This window comes from Malus domestica, chromosome 10 (genome assembly GCF_042453785.1).
Source record: "Malus domestica chromosome 10, GDT2T_hap1".
NCBI classification, from domain to species: Eukaryota; Viridiplantae; Streptophyta; class Magnoliopsida; order Rosales; family Rosaceae; genus Malus; species Malus domestica.
Window position 1 is genome coordinate 39,457,991 of NC_091670.1, and position 18,457 is coordinate 39,476,447.

At 35.7% G+C, this 18,457-nt stretch overlaps 2 protein-coding genes across 4 annotated transcripts; one reads left to right on the plus strand and one right to left on the minus strand.

Moving 5' to 3' along the window:
- Window positions 1-1,537: 1,537 nt before the first annotated feature.
- On the minus strand, window positions 1,538-6,808 carry LOC114827476 (protein ALP1-like). 3 transcript variants are annotated; one of them, XM_070805991.1, is made up of 6 exons: window positions 6,746-6,808; window positions 6,224-6,290; window positions 5,781-5,866; window positions 4,495-5,026; window positions 4,177-4,402; window positions 3,479-4,077 (listed from the first exon to the last, which is right to left on the minus strand). In XM_070805991.1, the coding sequence occupies exons 4-6, from the start codon at window positions 5,020-5,022 to the stop codon at window positions 3,689-3,691; spliced, it is 1,143 nt and encodes a 380-aa protein (XP_070662092.1). In that variant the 5' UTR covers window positions 5,023-5,026; window positions 5,781-5,866; window positions 6,224-6,290; window positions 6,746-6,808; the 3' UTR covers window positions 3,479-3,688. The 3 variants fall into 3 exon arrangements, with proteins under 3 accessions (XP_070662093.1, XP_070662094.1, XP_070662092.1); XM_070805992.1 differs by lacking the exons at window positions 3,479-4,077; window positions 4,177-4,402; window positions 4,495-5,026 and adding exons at window positions 1,538-2,435; window positions 3,118-3,465; XM_070805993.1 differs by lacking the exons at window positions 3,479-4,077; window positions 4,177-4,402; window positions 4,495-5,026; window positions 6,224-6,290; window positions 6,746-6,808 and adding exons at window positions 1,538-2,435; window positions 3,118-3,465 and having other exon boundaries at window positions 5,781-5,997.
- Window positions 6,809-12,843: 6,035 nt separating this feature from the next.
- On the plus strand, window positions 12,844-13,480 carry LOC103446366 (glutaredoxin-C9-like). The gene has a single exon (XM_008385456.4). The coding sequence runs from the start codon at window positions 12,932-12,934 to the stop codon at window positions 13,349-13,351; it is 420 nt and encodes a 139-aa protein (XP_008383678.1). The 5' UTR covers window positions 12,844-12,931; the 3' UTR covers window positions 13,352-13,480.
- The last annotated feature ends 4,977 nt before the right edge of the window (window positions 13,481-18,457 follow it).

Genomic DNA, 18,457 nt, shown 5'->3' on the forward strand with positions numbered 1-18,457 from the left:
GTCGTGATATGAATGTTGGGATAATATGGGATGAGCTGATAGTTGAGATTAGGAGATGCTTCTTCCACTAACAATAATAATGTCTTTCACTTTTATTTTTCGATTGCGTTGCATGTAGAAATGTTTTTAAGATAAAATAAGATATTGTGTCTAATTTGGTGAAAATGACATGGGATCAAATATGTTAATAGATAAAGTGTTAAGTATTTATTCATGCGTTTCAGTTTTCGAAATTTTATGGTGTTTTAAAGATCTTTTAAAAGTTTTTTTTTTTAATTTTTTTATTTTAAAAAATATTTTTTATGAAGATATTTTTTAAACCAATTTTCAGTAAAATGAAAATAAATCTTGAAAAGATACTTGAATTATTTGCTATAAGAAGCATATAACAAGCGCTTCTTGTATGCAGTATTTCAAGTGTTTTTAGAATTTAAAAACATTTTATTTAAAAACGATTTTAGTAATTTTATGACACACCCCGACCGGAATCGAGACGTGCTGGCCGTTACGTGAAAGTGACGTAGCCATGGGCGCAAAGCGGAAGCGATAAAGAGTACTGGCGCGTTTACTAATCCGTAATCAAATTGAGAGGAATCGGATTGAGGATGAATTTGATTGAGGAGGAATTGAAATGAGGTGGAATCAAAATCAGATTCTTGTTGAAATTGTTTACTAAAACTGTCTGGAATCGGAATACAATTCCATAAAGCTGTTTACTAATTCAGCATAATCAGAATATAAACCAGTATGATTACTAAAATGCCCTTGTCCCAAATCAAATATTTTACATACTTTTTTTTAATAAAATTTGATATAGTATATAATAGTAACAAACTGATTCTGCATTGAGTAACAAACTGTTTCTGCATGAAGTAACAAACTGATTCTGCATGAAGTAACAAATTGATTCTGCATTGAGTAACAAACTGATTCTGCATGAAGTAACAAACTGATTCTGCATTGAGTAACAAAATGATTCTGCATGTATTTACAGAGTTACTTTAGATCGATTGAATTTACTCTAGGTCGACTGATAAATAGAATGGGTCGACTGATAAAAGCAACAGTCAGCCCTTTTACACAGAATTAGTTCAATACATAAGCCGACTGAAGTAATTTGGTCGACTGATAAATAGAATGGGTCGACTGATAAAGGCAACAGTCAGCCATTTTACACATAATCAGTTTAAGTAAAGCATTAACTTTAACATTTCCATCCTAAATTTTTTTTCTGGACTTTTACACTACGACCCCTTGTGGTAAGATTCCTGGCTCCGCCACTGGTTGTGCATAATGTGAATGAGCATAGAATTATGCTTAATGAGCAAGAAGGACATGGAAAGAAATTGTTAGGAGCATTTTCAGTCTTAACTCTTCAAGAATATATTTTGCTACATAATGTCAAGGAGTAGAAGAAATTTTGTTTTACCATTTCAAATCAAAAAACTTGATTCCCCTTGAACTAAAGTGATCTTCAAGAGGTGGATTTTGTATAATAGTAAATAAATGAAGAAAAAAATATTAGTAACAAACAAAGAGTAGGAAATAACTTCATTAAAGTTAATATTTTACATTAAAGTACATCTATCTAACCACCATAACCAACCTAAGCAAACTTGTCATACCCTGCGTATGCATCATATTATCAAATATTCATAACCTGCCTACACATCAGATTGTCAACAAAATATTCTTAACCTGCCTAAACATCATAATATCAACAAAAAGTAGTTCTTCACCATTATGGTGTCATCTAATAAGTCATTAGATTTACAAAACATTCACAATTTTCCCTGATATGTCATCATGGCAGTAAGCACGTCATAGCAAAAAACTAGCATTCACATTATTTGGACCATCACTTAGATGTCGTTATGCATCAAAGTCTGCAACAAAGTAGTCACATATGCACTCTTCCTTTCATCAGACATGTTGAAAAACACCCTCAAAAGGTCATGTTCTTTGGCCAAGAAGTTAGTGACTTTAAATAAATCCATGGGAGACAAAAACTCCATTTTGGTCAACTCACTGTCAAGTTTTTGTTGCATTTCGGTCAGATTTATATCGGTTGACAGTGCATGAACTAGACCATCAATCTTAGGTCCCACATCGGATATAGCTTTAGCCATAATAGAGAATTGCTTGGCCATTTCATCCGCTACTATTGCCCTTTTGCGACTAATGTTTGATGTGTTACTTTCTGCATTCCTTTGTTGTTGGGTATTTGGTACTGAGAAAGAAATATCAAAGTCATTTCCACTTTCATCCTCACCTTCATGTTGATTGACATTGGCATCTTCAAGTCTAACTTCTTCTTCATCGTCATCAGCGTTACCAGCATTTGCACCCACAACACGATCTTTTGCATAAATCTCTCCCAAACTGTGGTAGTGCGGAAAAGGCTTATCGTACAATCCACTTGCATCCTTTTTACCCTAAAAAAAAACACAAAACACAAGGCGTGTAATACAATATATTAATTCTTGGTCTATTACAAGATGAAGAGGGCAGCGTAAAGAGGAAAAAGTGAAAAATCGATCTTTGAAGAAAGGACAAGAGGCAGAACAATTAATAATGGACAGGGCAGGATGTTTTGACGTGTTCTAGCTATGGAAAACAAAAAAACAATGTTAAGTTTTTCCTTTTTTCAGAGGGATGATGGGTGAACCTTTCCGAAAAGATATACATATATATATATATATATATATATATATATATACTCTTTTATGTTGCCACACAAGCTGGCAAATCAACAGATCATCTATAAGTTTGTCATAACTCTTTTTTCTTTACAGTATGAAAGAGCTGGTATTTAAAAAGCTATGTCTTTCATACAAGTCTCAGTTTTTGTTTATGTGCACTGTAATCCTTCTAATATCTAGCTTCAAGTGGTTTCTGAGTGTATGGTGATGGTGTCAGTAAAGAACTTGGAATTACCTCCCATGGAGGTTTTTCTTTTTCTATGTATGTTGTTAGTGCATTATCCTGATTCGTAATTAAGAAGATGATGATATTAACTCTGAGATTTTGAACTCAGTGTAATTAATCAAGGAACTGAGATTCTAAAAACAAAACACAATCAGATAAAACAAAAAATACAATCAGATATATGCAAACCTTCGTAGCCTCGCCATACGCACTTTTCTCACAAGCCAACATCATTTTCTCTTCATTCCACTCAAACCCACTGAGAGCTAGCAATTCAGTTAAGGCAAAATATTTTGCCTTCAAAGTCTTGATGCGTGATTCAATGTGGGGAGACGCCTTTAATCCACATCTTGGGAGTTTGGCTTCCATCATAACTTCTATCTTCCCCAATAACCATTCTTAAAACCAGTGTCAGCTCGCCAAGTCGGGTCACCATGCAACTCAAGCAATGATTCAACCAATATTGTATCCTCAGTAGTTGTCCAATAGTGTTTATGTTGTCCCCTTCCTTGTTTCACAGATGAAACAGAAGCCATTCTACATAACAATATTAGAAATCATAAGCATTTCAAATGATTTCAATTACAAATAGGATGTCTTTCTTAACTTAGAAACAAATACAACATTCCAAATGTTATTACACAAACAGTATTAGACATAAGCATTCCAAATGATTATGATTACAAACACATCAAACACCGACTCAATGAACCGCCCTATTGTTCCACATTTCTTGGGCAAGGTTATCCCTCCATGCAGTTCACTCATCTGAGGACTCAACAGTGGTAATATAGTTATTTGCATCTGAATTCCCATCTTGAAATTGCCCATCCGCATCGGCTTCTATAGGATCTACAACCATCTCCCTCTTTATAAAATTATGGAGCATACAACACACTGAAATTATGCGACGATATGTCTTAATGTGGTAATAGGATGGGCTCCTAAGGATTCCCCAACGCATTTTCAATAGCCCAAAACACCTTTCAATGACATTCCGAGCACTTGAGTGTTTCATATTAAAAAACTCAGCCGGTGTTGTAGGACGATAACCATCTCTCCACTCATTCAAATGATAACGGGTTCGCCTATAAGGTGCAAGAAAACCTTTTCCATTTGTGTAGCCACCATCAACCAAATAGTAACAACCTATTGTACAAAGAATTAAATTGTCAAACTTACAACTTTATATCACTTGCAATTCAAAAGCTAAGAATTTTAATTACTAAAAAAAGTTGTGAGTGTTACCATTAGGGACTTTCAATCCATTTCTCCTAGTCACAGCATCTCTACGAACTCGACCATCATGTGCGGACCCTTCCCATCCAGGTAAAACATATATAAACTGCATGTCCGGAGTGCAGACTCCTAAAACATTCGTTGCTATTTCATTTTTCCTTGTTCCGTACTTTGGTTTATCACATTCTGGTACATGCACCTTAACAGGTGTTCCATCTAGTGCACCTAAACAATTCTACAGTATATAGGACACTAAATTAACAAACTAAACTATGAAATAAAAAGCTAGTAATTACTGAGTAGTGTAGGCATGTAGATACTACATACCTTAAACCATTTCCACTTTGTGTCAGTTGAGTTCTCAGGGATAGGCTTAGGTGTTTGCCAGAAATCCTTTTGGCATCGAATCATTACTTTAATACACTCATGGAAATACTTACTAATTGTTCGACCAGACCTTCTAAAGTGGTGGTTGATTGTGCGATTCTTAAGATGGTGTGCAAGAATGTATAGAAAAAATGCAACCATCTCCTCTATAGACACATTTCGAGTAGCTCGTAGATGTCCTCTAGTCACAAGAACTTGACATAATCTATGAAAGGATCGTCTATCCATTCGTAGTTCAGCAATACATGTCACATCACTCTTATAAATTAAACCATGTAAGTATTCTAATTGCTTGTAAACTCTTATAACTGTTTGACAAGGTGAGGGACTTCTAAGGCGCTTTTGGAAACGATACCAAGAATAGAAACAAGAAGTAGCATATGCAACAAATATAGTTCGAAGATAGACAATCAACACATTCAACGCAGCATGTACTTTCTTCTTTGTGGACAAACTTAGACGAGTCATTAGTCTACACAAAATAATGCAGAAAAAAAATGTCATGAAGGACTTCAATTAATAAGTTAATAAACATATCTGCAAACTGAAATAAACTAACATTACATAACACAATTAGTCACAAAAATTTACATACAGAGAGCATGAAAAAAAAAAAGAAAAAGAAAATCGATAGCATGAACAATGCCCTGAATTCAAAACAGATTTGTTCAAGTATTTTCATACAGGTAGCATGTTGCCTATGAGGAGTAAGTACAAACTTTTTTTTCCCTTTACTCCTGCATTAACAAATATATGTTGTGACATTTATAAACCACTCCATGTTTACTTACTGGTTATCTTATTTCCCTTGGATTAATAGGTTATTTGCTAATACTAAGATTGAGGACTTTCTTCACACTTTTGAGCACACCCAAATCGAAATAAAAAAGAACCCAATTTAAGGAATCCATCATTTTCTCCCAATCTTTGCAAAATCATCGCATTCACCTAACCAAATCCCTAAAAGCAGACCAGCAATTTCCCATAAACGCCAGAAACTCAAAACTATTTAAAAAAATATTTCTGCAAGAACATTACTTTGGCAAACTTTGTCTTCTACAATTGAGCAAACCAGCTAATTATTCCTCCCATTTCAAATTTAATGGGAAAACAAAATACAACCCACTACAGAACAAGCAATGCAAATATGTGATTCAAGCACAAAACATTGAAAAACCATTCCAAAAGTACAGAATGAGAGAATGGAGCAGCTAGAAGAAGCATACCTAATGCACAAGCAAGAAATCTGAGCAAAACCCAACTCACAGTCTGAGCTGTGCTTCCTCTAGTCCTCCTCCTCCACTCCCCTTTTCTGGAAAAAAAAATAAAAAATGATTCTTTGATTCATCAGACGATAAGCTCAAAAGAAAACAAACAAAAACTCCTCTTTCACCCTCAATCTTTCACTCTCTCAGTCTTTCACTCTTTCATCCCCTCTCTCTCTCTCTCTCTTTCTCTCTCTCTCTCTCTCTCTCTCTCTCTCTCTCTCTCTCTCTTAAGTTTTTCGCACACCAAAAAATAAAATAAAAAGAAGAAAATCAGGAAAAAAATTTGAACGAATCCTGGAAAGAAAATCCATCGCGGAGAAGAAAGAAACGCACAAGAAATGAGCAGCCAAATGCTGATATTCATCGAGCACATAGATAAAAAAGCAGAAGAAGGAATTTACCTAGCCGTATGTGTGACGAGAGCTCTGGTTGAGAGAAGACATGCGGCTGAGAGAAGATAGAAATGAGCTGGGTGAAAGAAAAATAAGTCTAGGTTAAAAAAGGATAATCTTGAAAATAATGAAAGTAAGTGAGGGCATAAAGGGAAAAAAATTATCAAGTGGATTGCCCAAGCCACCCGGAATCCCAATATCTTCTATATCTTAGGAATCCAAATCAGCCACATTTTGGAATTGGATTCCAAAATTTGTGTAGGACCCACTAAATTTTGATTCCCCCAGATTTGGTAAACACCGGAGTATGCCGTAATCGGAATTCAATTCCGTTTCTTGATTCTGATGACCCTTACGTAAACGCGCTATAAGAGTAATACTAATAATTTAAACCAAGCGGCTAACAATCCCAATAAGAAAGGATGCTAGTGAGAGTTTAAGTGTATAAAAACACTTTCAGAGCAATAAGAAGGTCTAGTTGCAGTCAAGTAGGACAATTACTAATATACAACACCCGAAGGTGAATCATACTTTTTCGGATTCTGTCATAACACCGTTGGATTCCTCGTGGCCACCAAACTCTGCTACCTAAAACCTGGATGGGCGAAAAACAAAGTTGAGTGGGTCAGTAAAACACATTTACATGAAAATCTTATTTTCCTTTTAATATACTAACCCCTCACCGTAAAACAAGTATATAGATACTTTCCCAGAAAATAGAATACATAAATATGTATATACATATCTCAAATCATACTCAAAATCAAGATTCATATTTGAATGTATACCATGCCTATATATAAAACATAATAAGCAATTTAGATAAGAATAATTTCATAGAAATATCACATGTTAGCCGGAACCCCCAAGGTAGTCTATACGGCTGGATTCCATAGCTTAAAAGTCACTCTAGCCGAAGTCCCCACAATGACCTATACGGCAACATACTGCACAATAGTCAAAACCAAAAGCAAGGGTATGTACGACGATAATGGGTGTAATATAATTATGCTCAATACTCATCTCACATAATAGCCAGACGATAAATCGCTAGTCACCTACGAGTCGGAACCATAAATAAGGTCTATACAACAAGACTGTGCACTTAAATTGGATCCAATGTGAGCATATGGTGTGGGATGTGACATAATAAATAGGCATGTACTTCATATCTCTGACTAAATCACAATCACCCTAATTGCAATTTTATGAGCTCAACATTATTCAATCATATCACATCATTGACAATTTACATAACCAAAACATAACTCACCTAAACTTACCTGGGCCTCCACAGCACCATGCAACAATATGCATAATTATGATAATGCATATACTAAAATAAAATATAGGCATTGGCATAGCATAGCATTTTAATCACATTTCCTTTAAACACGTTTTATGGGAAAAACGTCAAGTATATATATACACACTGAAAATAACTGCCCACTCACATATATGAAGCCGGGTCATAACCCATATGCCTAGCCTGGCTATGCTCGTCCTCCGGATAGGTCTCGCCTATAGGAGAAGCAACTATATAAACGTCACTTTAATGCACATATACCAAACTATGTAATAACTTCTCATACATAGCTCAAATTGGGTATATGAATATACCACAGTGACCTACACAACGTCACGATCACCCAGGAATTTTTAAAATAATTTTATGACCCCGCACGCGCCGCCGTGCGCCGGCCAAGGCACGGCAATACGTGCCGCCACGTACAAGAAATCCTGACGGATTCTACAAACGGCGTCAGGAATATTCCGTTAAACCCAATGGTAACTGTTAAAACTAACTGACGACGTCAGAATATTCCGTCAGATTTGACAGAATATTCTGTCGTCTTCAACTTTTGGACTGGTGAGTCTCCGGTCATCAGAAAACCGGGAAACTTCTAATAGCTCAATCTCGCTCATTTCTTCACCAAATCTTATGAAATTTAAACCAAAATAAAGCTAAAGACAAGTAGAATCATGATATAACAATTTGGGTCCTTGAAATTCACGAGAACACATTTGAAATTGCCTCGAATTTCTGGCCAAATTTAAAACTTGTCGATCTCCACTTTCTGACGTCCAAAATCCTCAAACGAATTATCCCTAGCCTCCTAGGGACCTCACAAAGTTTCCTATAAGCTTCAAATTCCATAAAAACAATCCATAAATTTTTGCATGAACAGTACCTCATTCGGGGTTAGGGTTTTCACGTGATTTCGAATTAGTTCTTACCTGTAAATGGTATGGATGTGTTCATCTGAGCTTCACGAACACAATGGTATCATTTTCCACTTCGATCCGTTTCAATTGCAAAGGTTTTGGTTGACGTCCGTACGTAGAAGAGAGAGAGAGAGTGATTCTGAAAGGGAGGGCACGGGAGTGAGAGAGAGAAAGTGAGGTGTAGTGTGTGGACCAAATCCCCCAACCAATCAAAATGTAGTCTTTCTTAGTTCCTAAGTGGTTCCAAGAACTAAGGAACTCATAATTAAATCCAACTCAAATACAAATCATACACCACACAAGTTAACGTCCAAGGGTATTTAGGTAATTTTACGCCGTCAATAAATATATTTCGGGACGGGCTGTGACATTTTAAAAGTAATTTTAGATGAAACCTAACACTATATTTGGATGAGGGAAATAAACTTGAAATTTGGATAAAAGTTAGAATTTGTAAATTGACATGTACGAATCATTTTGTTTGGATTCATAAACATAGAAATTTAGAATTTTCGCGTGAAAAAAAAAACTTGAAATTTGGGACCTCCAATTCCCAAGTTTAAATTTCATGTACATATATGTCATTTCCCAATTTCTATGATTGAGAGTTTAAAAATAACAAATTTCGTATTTAATTTCATTGTTCTTTTAGGCTAACCAAACAAGAAAATTCACAAATTCTAGAAAATAAAATCCCATCAATTCAATTTCCATTATTCTAAAATTCTTTGGTAATCTTAAATTTCTTCATCTAAACATAGTGTTAATTATTGTTATAGTTGAACTCTCATCACATTATAATAGTAGATATTTTTAAAAAAAATGGTGAAAATTGATCATACCTTTCACCAACTTTACTTTTTTCTTTTTCTTTTTCAAAAACTCTTCACCCAATTTAATATTGTGTAGAGTAGATTAGGATAAAGTTATAAACAACTAACAGTAACTTAAATGAGTTATTATTTCTTGCCAAAATAAATAATTGAAGTTCAAATGTTCAGATTTTGTCAAAAAAAATAAAAAAGTGCAAGATGATAATTTTCGTAGTACTATTAACTCTGAACTAAATGATGAAGTGTCATCTTATATCATATATGTGCACGAAAATCATGTTAAATAAACACCATTTAAGGAAGCAAAAGGGAAATAGGCGTGTATTTCTCGAAGTACTAGTCAATTATGTTAGGGATGTGTCGTGCTTTACATACACTACATTGACTACATATGGCATATGCATTACCTAGTACACAACAAGATCCTATTTCTTAGGATTTGAAATCGATAAAAGTAGTTATTGAATTTATCAATTATTAATCATTTTGGTTTTTCTGTACAAAAATTATTTGTTAAATAAGGATCAAAATTAAAAAAATTAAAAAAATACTCTCAATATAATAACCAATGGATCAAAATAATTTGAGAAGGGTTGAGGGTGTCGTTGTTGTGACAACCCGTCCCGAAATATGGAATAATTTATCCTCGAGAGCGTGGAAATTACTATATTGCCCTTGAACGTTGTGTGGTGTTGTGTGGATTGAGCTTAGTATTTGGACCAATTAATTTCTTCCCTAAGTTTTGGACCCAATTAGAACTTAAGCTTGTTTTAGTTTTTGGTTGTTTTGTTTTGTTGCCCAAATCTAGACCCCATACACACACACATATCCCGTTGACCTCTCTCTTTCTCCCTTGAAATCTTTCTCTTTGTCCGTACAATCGTACGACCATTCACCAACCACCCTCAAACAGTCGCGGATCAAGTATGTGGATGTGATTTTTGGACTCCTTGCAAGCTTAGGAGTCGAACCATACCCTTAGTTCGATGTGGGAACCTCGGAAACTCGAGATACCCAAGCTCTAGCAAGGGGTGCATTTTGCTCCGTGGTGATCGCGAGTGTTTCATGGAGTTTTAAGGTTCTAGGAGGTCCTAAAACTTCTTCACGAAGCTTAGAGAGGAGTTTTGGAAGGTTTTGAACGTCGAAACACTCGAGTTCATCAAGTTGCAGGGGTGCCCGGACTATCGAGATTTTTCCGGCGACATTCCGTTGGTTTTAGGTCCAAAAAGTGGTAAGGATGTGTTATTCAAGTCCTAAGCTTCAACTTGGTGAAAATTTTATGAATTTTGGTTTAGAAATGGATGGGTTATTAAGGTTTGAAGTTTTTCCAGAATTTGGCAATAGCAGCGGTGGCCGGCGACGGACTTCAGTGAGCCAAGGAAGAAGGAGAAGAATATTCCATCAATTTTGACGGAATATGCTAATGGCGTTAGGTAAAAATAATGGTATATTCCATTATTTAACGGAATATTCCCTATCGCCATTAGGGATTCCGTCCAACGTGATAGGCACGTGCCTGCACGTGTGGTCGTGCCTTGGTCGGCACGTGAGGGCGCATGGGACATCAGAAAATTTTTCTAAAAATATAGGGATGTTCGTGGGGTTGAGTAGGTCACGATGATATATTCAAATACCATAATTAAACAACGTATGAGAAGTTATTACCTAATTTTGGTTATGTGCCTAAAATAACATTTAAATAGTTGTTTCGAATATAGGTGAGACGTATCCAGAGGAATAGCGCAGTCAAGTGAGACTCGGGGGTTACGACTCTTCCACATATCAGTGAGTGACCTTTTGGTTTTTAGTGTGTGTGTGTATATATATATATATATATATATACACACTTGGTATTTTTCCCAGAAAACTTAATTAAATGGTTTTATATTTTGAAATGTCATGTCAAATGCTCTTAATGTTTGATTATACATTAGTATGGTTATATATATTGTAGCTTGATGCTGCAGACACTCATGTAAGCTTCAGGTGAGTATATTGATGGTATTGAGTATAATTGTGTTGAGATGTAGTTAGAGCTTATTATCCTGCACCCCGGTGTTAGTGCTCCGTCCGAGGTCAAGGCCTAGCCTTTACGTGATCGTTCACCTTCCATACCACACGCTCACTTTGAATTAAAGGTAGGTGCCAGTCTGTCGTATAGACCACATTAGGTGGTTCCGACTCATAGGTGACTTGTGATACTTCGCACAGCCTTCACATGATCGTAGCACTTGAGCGTATTTATTTACACCTAGCCTATCGTATAGACCACATTAGGTGGTTCCGATTCGTGTGCAGGATCTGATTGATAAGCTATGGGCTTAGCCGTACAGGTCATGTTAGGTGACTCCAGCTAACATAACATTTTATATTGGTTTATTTCACCTGGCATTACTTATTTCTTACTGAGATTTGACATGGTATAATTGTGGAATTTTTCTTATTTCGAATATGGTTTTGAGATGTAGACATGCCTGCTATTTTCTGGGAATTATACAGGTTTTATGGCGATGAGTTATTACTTTTGATAATGAACGGTTTTGAAAAGCTTTGTTTTTGCCCACTCACACTTTTTGTTTTGCGCCCCTCCAGGTTCTAGTTAGGAGTGCTTGTTGGTGGCTTACGAGGAATCGTCGACGGTTCTGACAAATTATCACTATTGTAGGACTATCTCTGGTACTGTATGATTAGCATTTGTCCTGCTGGACTGCACTTAGGCTACTTATGCTTTGATTATGTGTAATTACACCTAAACACCATGCTTGCACTTATATTTCTTTAGTGTAAATTATTTAGCTTGGTTCCTAGTTATTCACATTTCTTTATATCAATTTCTTTTCCGCAATACGCACATGGCTACGTCACCCTCATGTGACAGCCAGCATACCTCGATCTAGGTCGGGGTATGTTAGTCGTCGTACACGTAGCAATACGACAACAACTCATGCCACTGGCATACACTACCTCAATTATTGTAATTTTATTTTAACTTCGTCATATAAGTAAGGGAACTTTAACGAAAAGCACCCGGTACTGTTCACTTTAACGAAAAACCACATTTTTATACTAAAAAGTCAATCCTAGTACTATTCACTTTACCCTTTATTTTGTTCTTATCATTAAAACTCAAAGTTTTCAAATCCTTTTCATTAGTTTTCCTCATAAGTAATTGAAAGCGAACGACTATGATTAGTAAATACTTTACCACAACACGCACGCAAGCTATGAAAAAAAAAAACGTGAACAACGCCTGCTAGCAAAACTCTTTCGTGCTAGGGATTATGATTTTATTTTAATTTCGTCACAAAAGTAGATGAGAGCAAAAGACTGAAGAATGTGGCCAAATACTTTACGCTTGATGAAACAGGTGGGAAAATTAATGGCAACGTGTTACGTGTGCGGTGCATCATCAAATAGTGTCGAACAACGCGGGTGACGTAAGTAAACGTCATCCACAGCAACCTGTGACGTCGTACAGTGCGCAGCTGCCGTTGACGTCAAAGTCTACGCTTCTCTCTCTTCTCTCTCTTCTCTCTCTCTCAACAGTTTATAAGACCCCCGTGCTCCAACGCCACTTCTACACCGGCCCCCCCCCTCTGAAATCTCTCTCTCTCTCTCTCTCTCTCTCTCTCTCTAAAATTTGAACTTTAATTGCAGTATGCAATCAGAAACGATCCCACTGGGAACATGGATTCCGGGCACTCGGCCCAGCCACGCCGCGTCCTCACGTGACATCCCACGTGAGCAACATGTCGCGGCGGCCAGCGTACAAAAACTAGTGTCAGAGAATGCCGTCACGGTTGTCGGGCGACGTGGCTGCTGCATGTGTCACGTCGTTAAACGGCTGCTCCTCGGCCACGGTGTCAACCCTACTGTTTTCGAGGTGGACGAGGACGACGAGACCGGCGTTGTCATTGAATTGCGGAAACTGACCGGAGAAGGCCAGGAGGATTGGCAGCAGTTTCCTGTGGTGTTTGTTGGCGGGAAGTTGTTTGGTGGTTTGGAGAGGGTTATGGCTACTCATATCACAGGTGAACTTGTGCCTGTATTAAAACAAGCTGGAGCTTTGTGGCTATGAATTTATAGTTGCTTTTTTTTTCTTTTCTGGGTTTTTTTGGGTTGTGATTCTGCAAATTTCAATTATTTCCTTAACTTACATATGATATATTTGGATTCAATAAAAAAGTTGGAGGAATAAATTTCAGTAGGTACAGCTCCAAAATTGCAGATCATTTGATTATTTCTTAATTTATCTGTCTTTAATTTTGTTGAATTTTTTTTTAGATTTATGTAGAGATAATTAATTTAAAAGTTATTGTAATAATCGATGATATGATGTAATTTTTTCAAATTTATGCTAATGACGGACAGCAGGCGAACATCCAATGGGACTGAGCTGGTTGGTGCAAGCAAGACCCATGCTTGTCTAAGATGAGACAAAATCTTCAGTGTTTATTTTATTTGTGATCTCTCTATTATTGATTAGTATGTGTTAAGTTTATGACAACGAAATTAAGAATGATTAAATTTATTAATACGTGTTAATCAATAATACAAGGCACAAAGAGATCATACACAAAATAAGTGAATAAGATTTGAACTCGAGATGGTCATTTTCATTAGTTCATTCTATTATCAATTCATGCCTCCATTAATCAAATGTTATGAAAATTTGCTCATGCTGGCGTGACTTGTTTCAGTTGCTTATGTAAATATCGGCTCATAAGAAGTCAAATTGGACATATTCCAAATTTTGAATACAAAAGTGTATTAACAATTGACAATCTCAATTAGCACCACTATTATTAGCACAACTAATATTAATAAACAATCAAAATAATCAATTAAGGTAACAAGTCATAAAAAAAGTACGAAAAAAGATTTGGTGCATAATGTGGTGAGAAAATGTCTCATTCTGTCAAATTAGTCTTCCATATGGTGTAATTTAAATAAAAAATATAGAAAGATTGGGGGGTGGATTTTGGGTTCCACACGCTTAATACCTGGACTTTAACGGAAGTCAAATTGTCGGCCATAGAGGTCGACTCTTCATATGACTCATATGAGATGAGCATGAATTTGTCGCGTTTTGTGGTGGTGGGAGTTTTCGTTCACTATGCTTGATATAAGATGACGAGAGATTTCTCAATGTGCAAAATACAAGACAATATGCAATGATAAAGTTAGGAATTGTCGGGGAGAGGGGCGATTTTTTTTCTTTCAATAAACGATATCTATAGTAAGAGGGTGTAGAAGTAGACTAAGCCTCACAATGAACTAGTAATAATGTGGTTCAAATTTGTCTTTAGTGAGAATCGAACCTAAGTTCTTTTACTTACAAGTGAAGAGGAATACGACTAGACCGTAACACTAAGGGCGTGTTTACTAATCCGTAATCAGATTGAAGAGAATTGAATTGAGAAAGAATCAAATTGAGAAGGAATTGGATTGAGGAGGAAACTGAATTAGATTCATATTAAAGTTGTTTACTAAACTAACTGGAATCGGAATACAAATGATATTAGTTCCATATATATTGTTTACTAGTTCACTAGAATCGAAATCAAAACTAGCTTGATTACTAAATTACCTTGTTTAAAATAAATTATTTTTATGCTATAATTATTAAAAATTAAGTTTATCTAATTAAATATATCCATAAACAAAGCTTTTTATGAGATTATTATTTCCAAAACTTTTTATAAGATCGTTATTTCCAAAGCCACTGCTGCCCCTTCATCTCAAGTAAACTAAAAAAAAAAATTACTTCCTTCTCTCTTCCCCCAATCTTCGTCTGCAACCCCTTTTTTTCCCTTTTTTTTCCCAAGTAAGTAGTATCCACACCCCACCATCCAATCTCTAAAGGAACCACGAAGCCACGACCCACGCCATCAACTAAAAAAAAAATCTAATTTTCAGGGTGAAAGTGAAAAGTTCTTTCTTTCTCTTCTGTTTGGGTCTACAAATCACAATTTCCTTGAGGATTTGGGCGTTCGTTGTTCCAGATCATGTTCATTGTTGTGGCGTCGTTTCAAACCCTAGACGATCATTGTTCCAAATTGCAGTGTTCGTCATTCAATGCTAGGGCATCGTTTCACATTGCGAAGGTGGGTTGGTCTGTGTTGTGAGAGAAACAAATACATAGGGGAGTGATTGATGACGGTAGGAGTTGTTTTAGGAATATACATGGGTATTTTGGGTAGAAAACTTTGATTTGTGATGGAACCATTTACTCGGAATTCAATTACCACCTCTACCTCTACAGAGGTAATCCAATTCCGGGGAAATCCGGAATTGAACTCCTGAAATTGGGTGGACCCCACATAAAATCTGATTCCCCAAGTGCTAGTAAACGGCATAATGCTTCAAGCGGAATTCAATTTCGTTTCTTTCCTTTCCATTGTCAATTGGTAAACATGCCATAAGTTACGGGTTGGGGTGAACTTAAAATGTGCAAGGTTAAAAAAGATTAGCTAATATTTCATCCAACTCAATGATCTCAATTTGTTGGAACTACCAAGAATAGTTGAGGAGGACTACCCGGAATATTTGAAGGAGAACTACTTGGAATATTTGAAGGAGAATTTAAGCATTTTTTTTATAATATATTTCCATTAAGTAACTGTATAATACGGAAAAAGTCTTATATTCTTAATCAATACCAATAATTATATAAATTATTCATTAAATAAAATTCAATTCAATTAATCAATAATCAAGAATTCAAATTTTATTTTAAATAACAATTTTATCCATCAATAATTATAAGATTTCATATCGATAATCAATAATCAATAACCCTATTGATTAATTACTTTATGATTCTATATCTATTAAACAAAATTTCATATTAAATAAGCAATCAGGGTTAATGTTAATATAAATTTGGAAATTAAAAACTTTATCTAAAAGCTTGCAGCCATTTTGTAATACATCTTCCAGAGGAGTATAAATAAATTCAAAGTCCCATTTCAACATAATCGATAAAACAAGCATTCCAAATTTCCAATAGAATCAAAGAAAATGAAAATAAACATTCAAAGTTCAATTACAATCAAGTTTTCCTAAGTCCAAAGTTAAATAAATATCAAAGTTCAAATCTTCCAAAAGTCCAAACTTAAAATAAACATCAAAGTTCAAGTCTTCCATACCTAAAATAAACATTCCAAAGTCCAAAAAACCCAGCACTAAAGGTTTATGGTATGTGTGAACAATATATAGCAACTCAAAAAACCCTCTTAAAGATGTATAGCTTTGACTGAAATAAATCCAACAAAAAATCAACCCGAAACAAAGACTATGAATTCAATTGAAAAAGAATGAAATACGAATAACTGTTGATCATTTTTTGTACCCATTGTACCAATTTATCACAATATAGACCCTTTTTAGGGTTACACTGTTGCCTACGTCTGACAAAACTTAAAAATAAGAGTACAAAGATAACTGAATCTGAATTTCATCATCTCCAAGGTCTCCAAGGTCTCAACCCTTCATAAGTTAACTTAGCAGAAAAAATGCCACACATGCGAAAGAATAACACACCCCGCTTAAAAGATTAACAGCCAGTTCATTTATAGATATAGGTGATTACCACAGTGCTCTAGCTTTAGGTAACGACACCTAAACTATGTTTATGGTTTTCCCAACAGCAACAGCAGAGAAGACCTCTATGATCAAACCTAGGGATCACCCAAGTATGAACCAAGTTTTATAATGCCAGACTACAACGTACTCCATGCCACTAAAGAAAATGAATATTCTTTGTAAGAGTCAGCCGACCACCTCAATAATGAAATATGGAATTGAGACGGTGTTCATGATACGGTCTAATAAAAAGAAAAAGAAAAAGAAAAATGCTAAATGGTATCAAATTTCTATGCTGTTTAATTTATAACTGACCCAGAAAAATCTAAAATTACAATCTATTGAAAATTGAAATATCTTAAATTCTCATGACCACACTATACATAATATATTGTTGCAGAAAGAAACCCAAAAAATCGGTATATTAATAGAAAATGCAAAGTATGAATCATTCTCTAATCTTTATTGACAGAAAATGCAAATTAATAATTGAAGATCTGTAAAGGCCACTATTTGTCCAATCAGAACAAATTTGAGCAGATAAATAGAACAAAAAATTAAACATAGAGAAGTGAGAGTGTGAGACTAAACTTTTGCTGTCAAGACTCGAAACGGCAAGAGAAGCTAACAGCGAGGTGTGAGAGATTGAGAGTGAGAAGGGTCGCGGGTCGCTGTTGGGATTGAAGATCGAGAGAGAGAGAGAGAGTTTGAGAGAGTGATTGAAGACCGAGAGAGAGAGAGAAGGCTCAGGTTGCGCGAACGCCTTAGGGTTAGGGTTACACTTGGGGTAGAACGATGCCGTTTCTAGAATAGGATTATTAATTAATAAAATAATTACAAAACAACGTCGTTTTGAAGAACTTCAGTTGGGTTCGGTTCAGTTCGATTTCCGAACCCCATAAACCGACCCAACCAGATTCGGTTCAATTCGGTTTTTTCAATCTCAGTTCAGTTTTTGGTTTGTTCAACCCACCCCTAGGGGCAACGGGATCTATTCTGCTGCTCTTTGATTAATTTATTTTTTGATTCTATGCCTAAATGATGTCGTTGTACTAAGGGAATTTTTTTTTAAACAGGACCAAACGGTGTCATTTGGCTTGGCTTTTAGAAAGAAAAAAAAAACCAAATGCAATAGAGCTACGCACCAGCAACAAACCCAGATGAACATAGATGGAACCACCACACCAATAGGCACTTCTGACGAGACCAGAGGGGCAAAGTCACCGTTTCTAAACTTGATTTCCGGTGAAGAGAGGGGCAGCCCCTCCTTGCCCCTAATTAGCTTCGCCACTAACGATATCCATCTTTTTCTAGTATTATGCACCATCTTTGTGGATGACCTAAGAAATGATTAGTGAGTTGTGAATTATGGAAAATGATTATTGAGAGTGGTTGTGTACAACTCATGTACAATCAGCCTGTGATGTAATAATACATCAAATATTAATAATAAACAAATAAAGATAAAATAGTGGTACGAGAAAATGACAACCTCATCTCATGACGTGCACTATATGTTAATCAAGATCATCCCATGATCCCATCCCACAACAATGATTTACCATTTCAAAGGCTTTTTTAGTGTTCTATGAGAAAT

Coding starts and splice junctions, on each gene's coding strand:
- LOC114827476 (XM_070805991.1), bottom strand. CDS start 5,022: ATGACTCGTCTAAGTTTGTCCACAAAGAAGAAAGTACATGCTGCGTTG. Junction 4,403..4,494: donor CAAAGTGGAAATGGTTTAAG/GTATGTAGTATC, acceptor TATATACTGTAG/AATTGTTTAGGTGCACTAGA. Junction 4,078..4,176: donor TGGATTGAAAGTCCCTAATG/GTAACACTCACA, acceptor TTTGTACAATAG/GTTGTTACTATTTGGTTGAT.
- LOC103446366 (XM_008385456.4), top strand. CDS start 12,932: ATGCAATCAGAAACGATCCCACTGGGAACATGGATTCCGGGCACTCGG.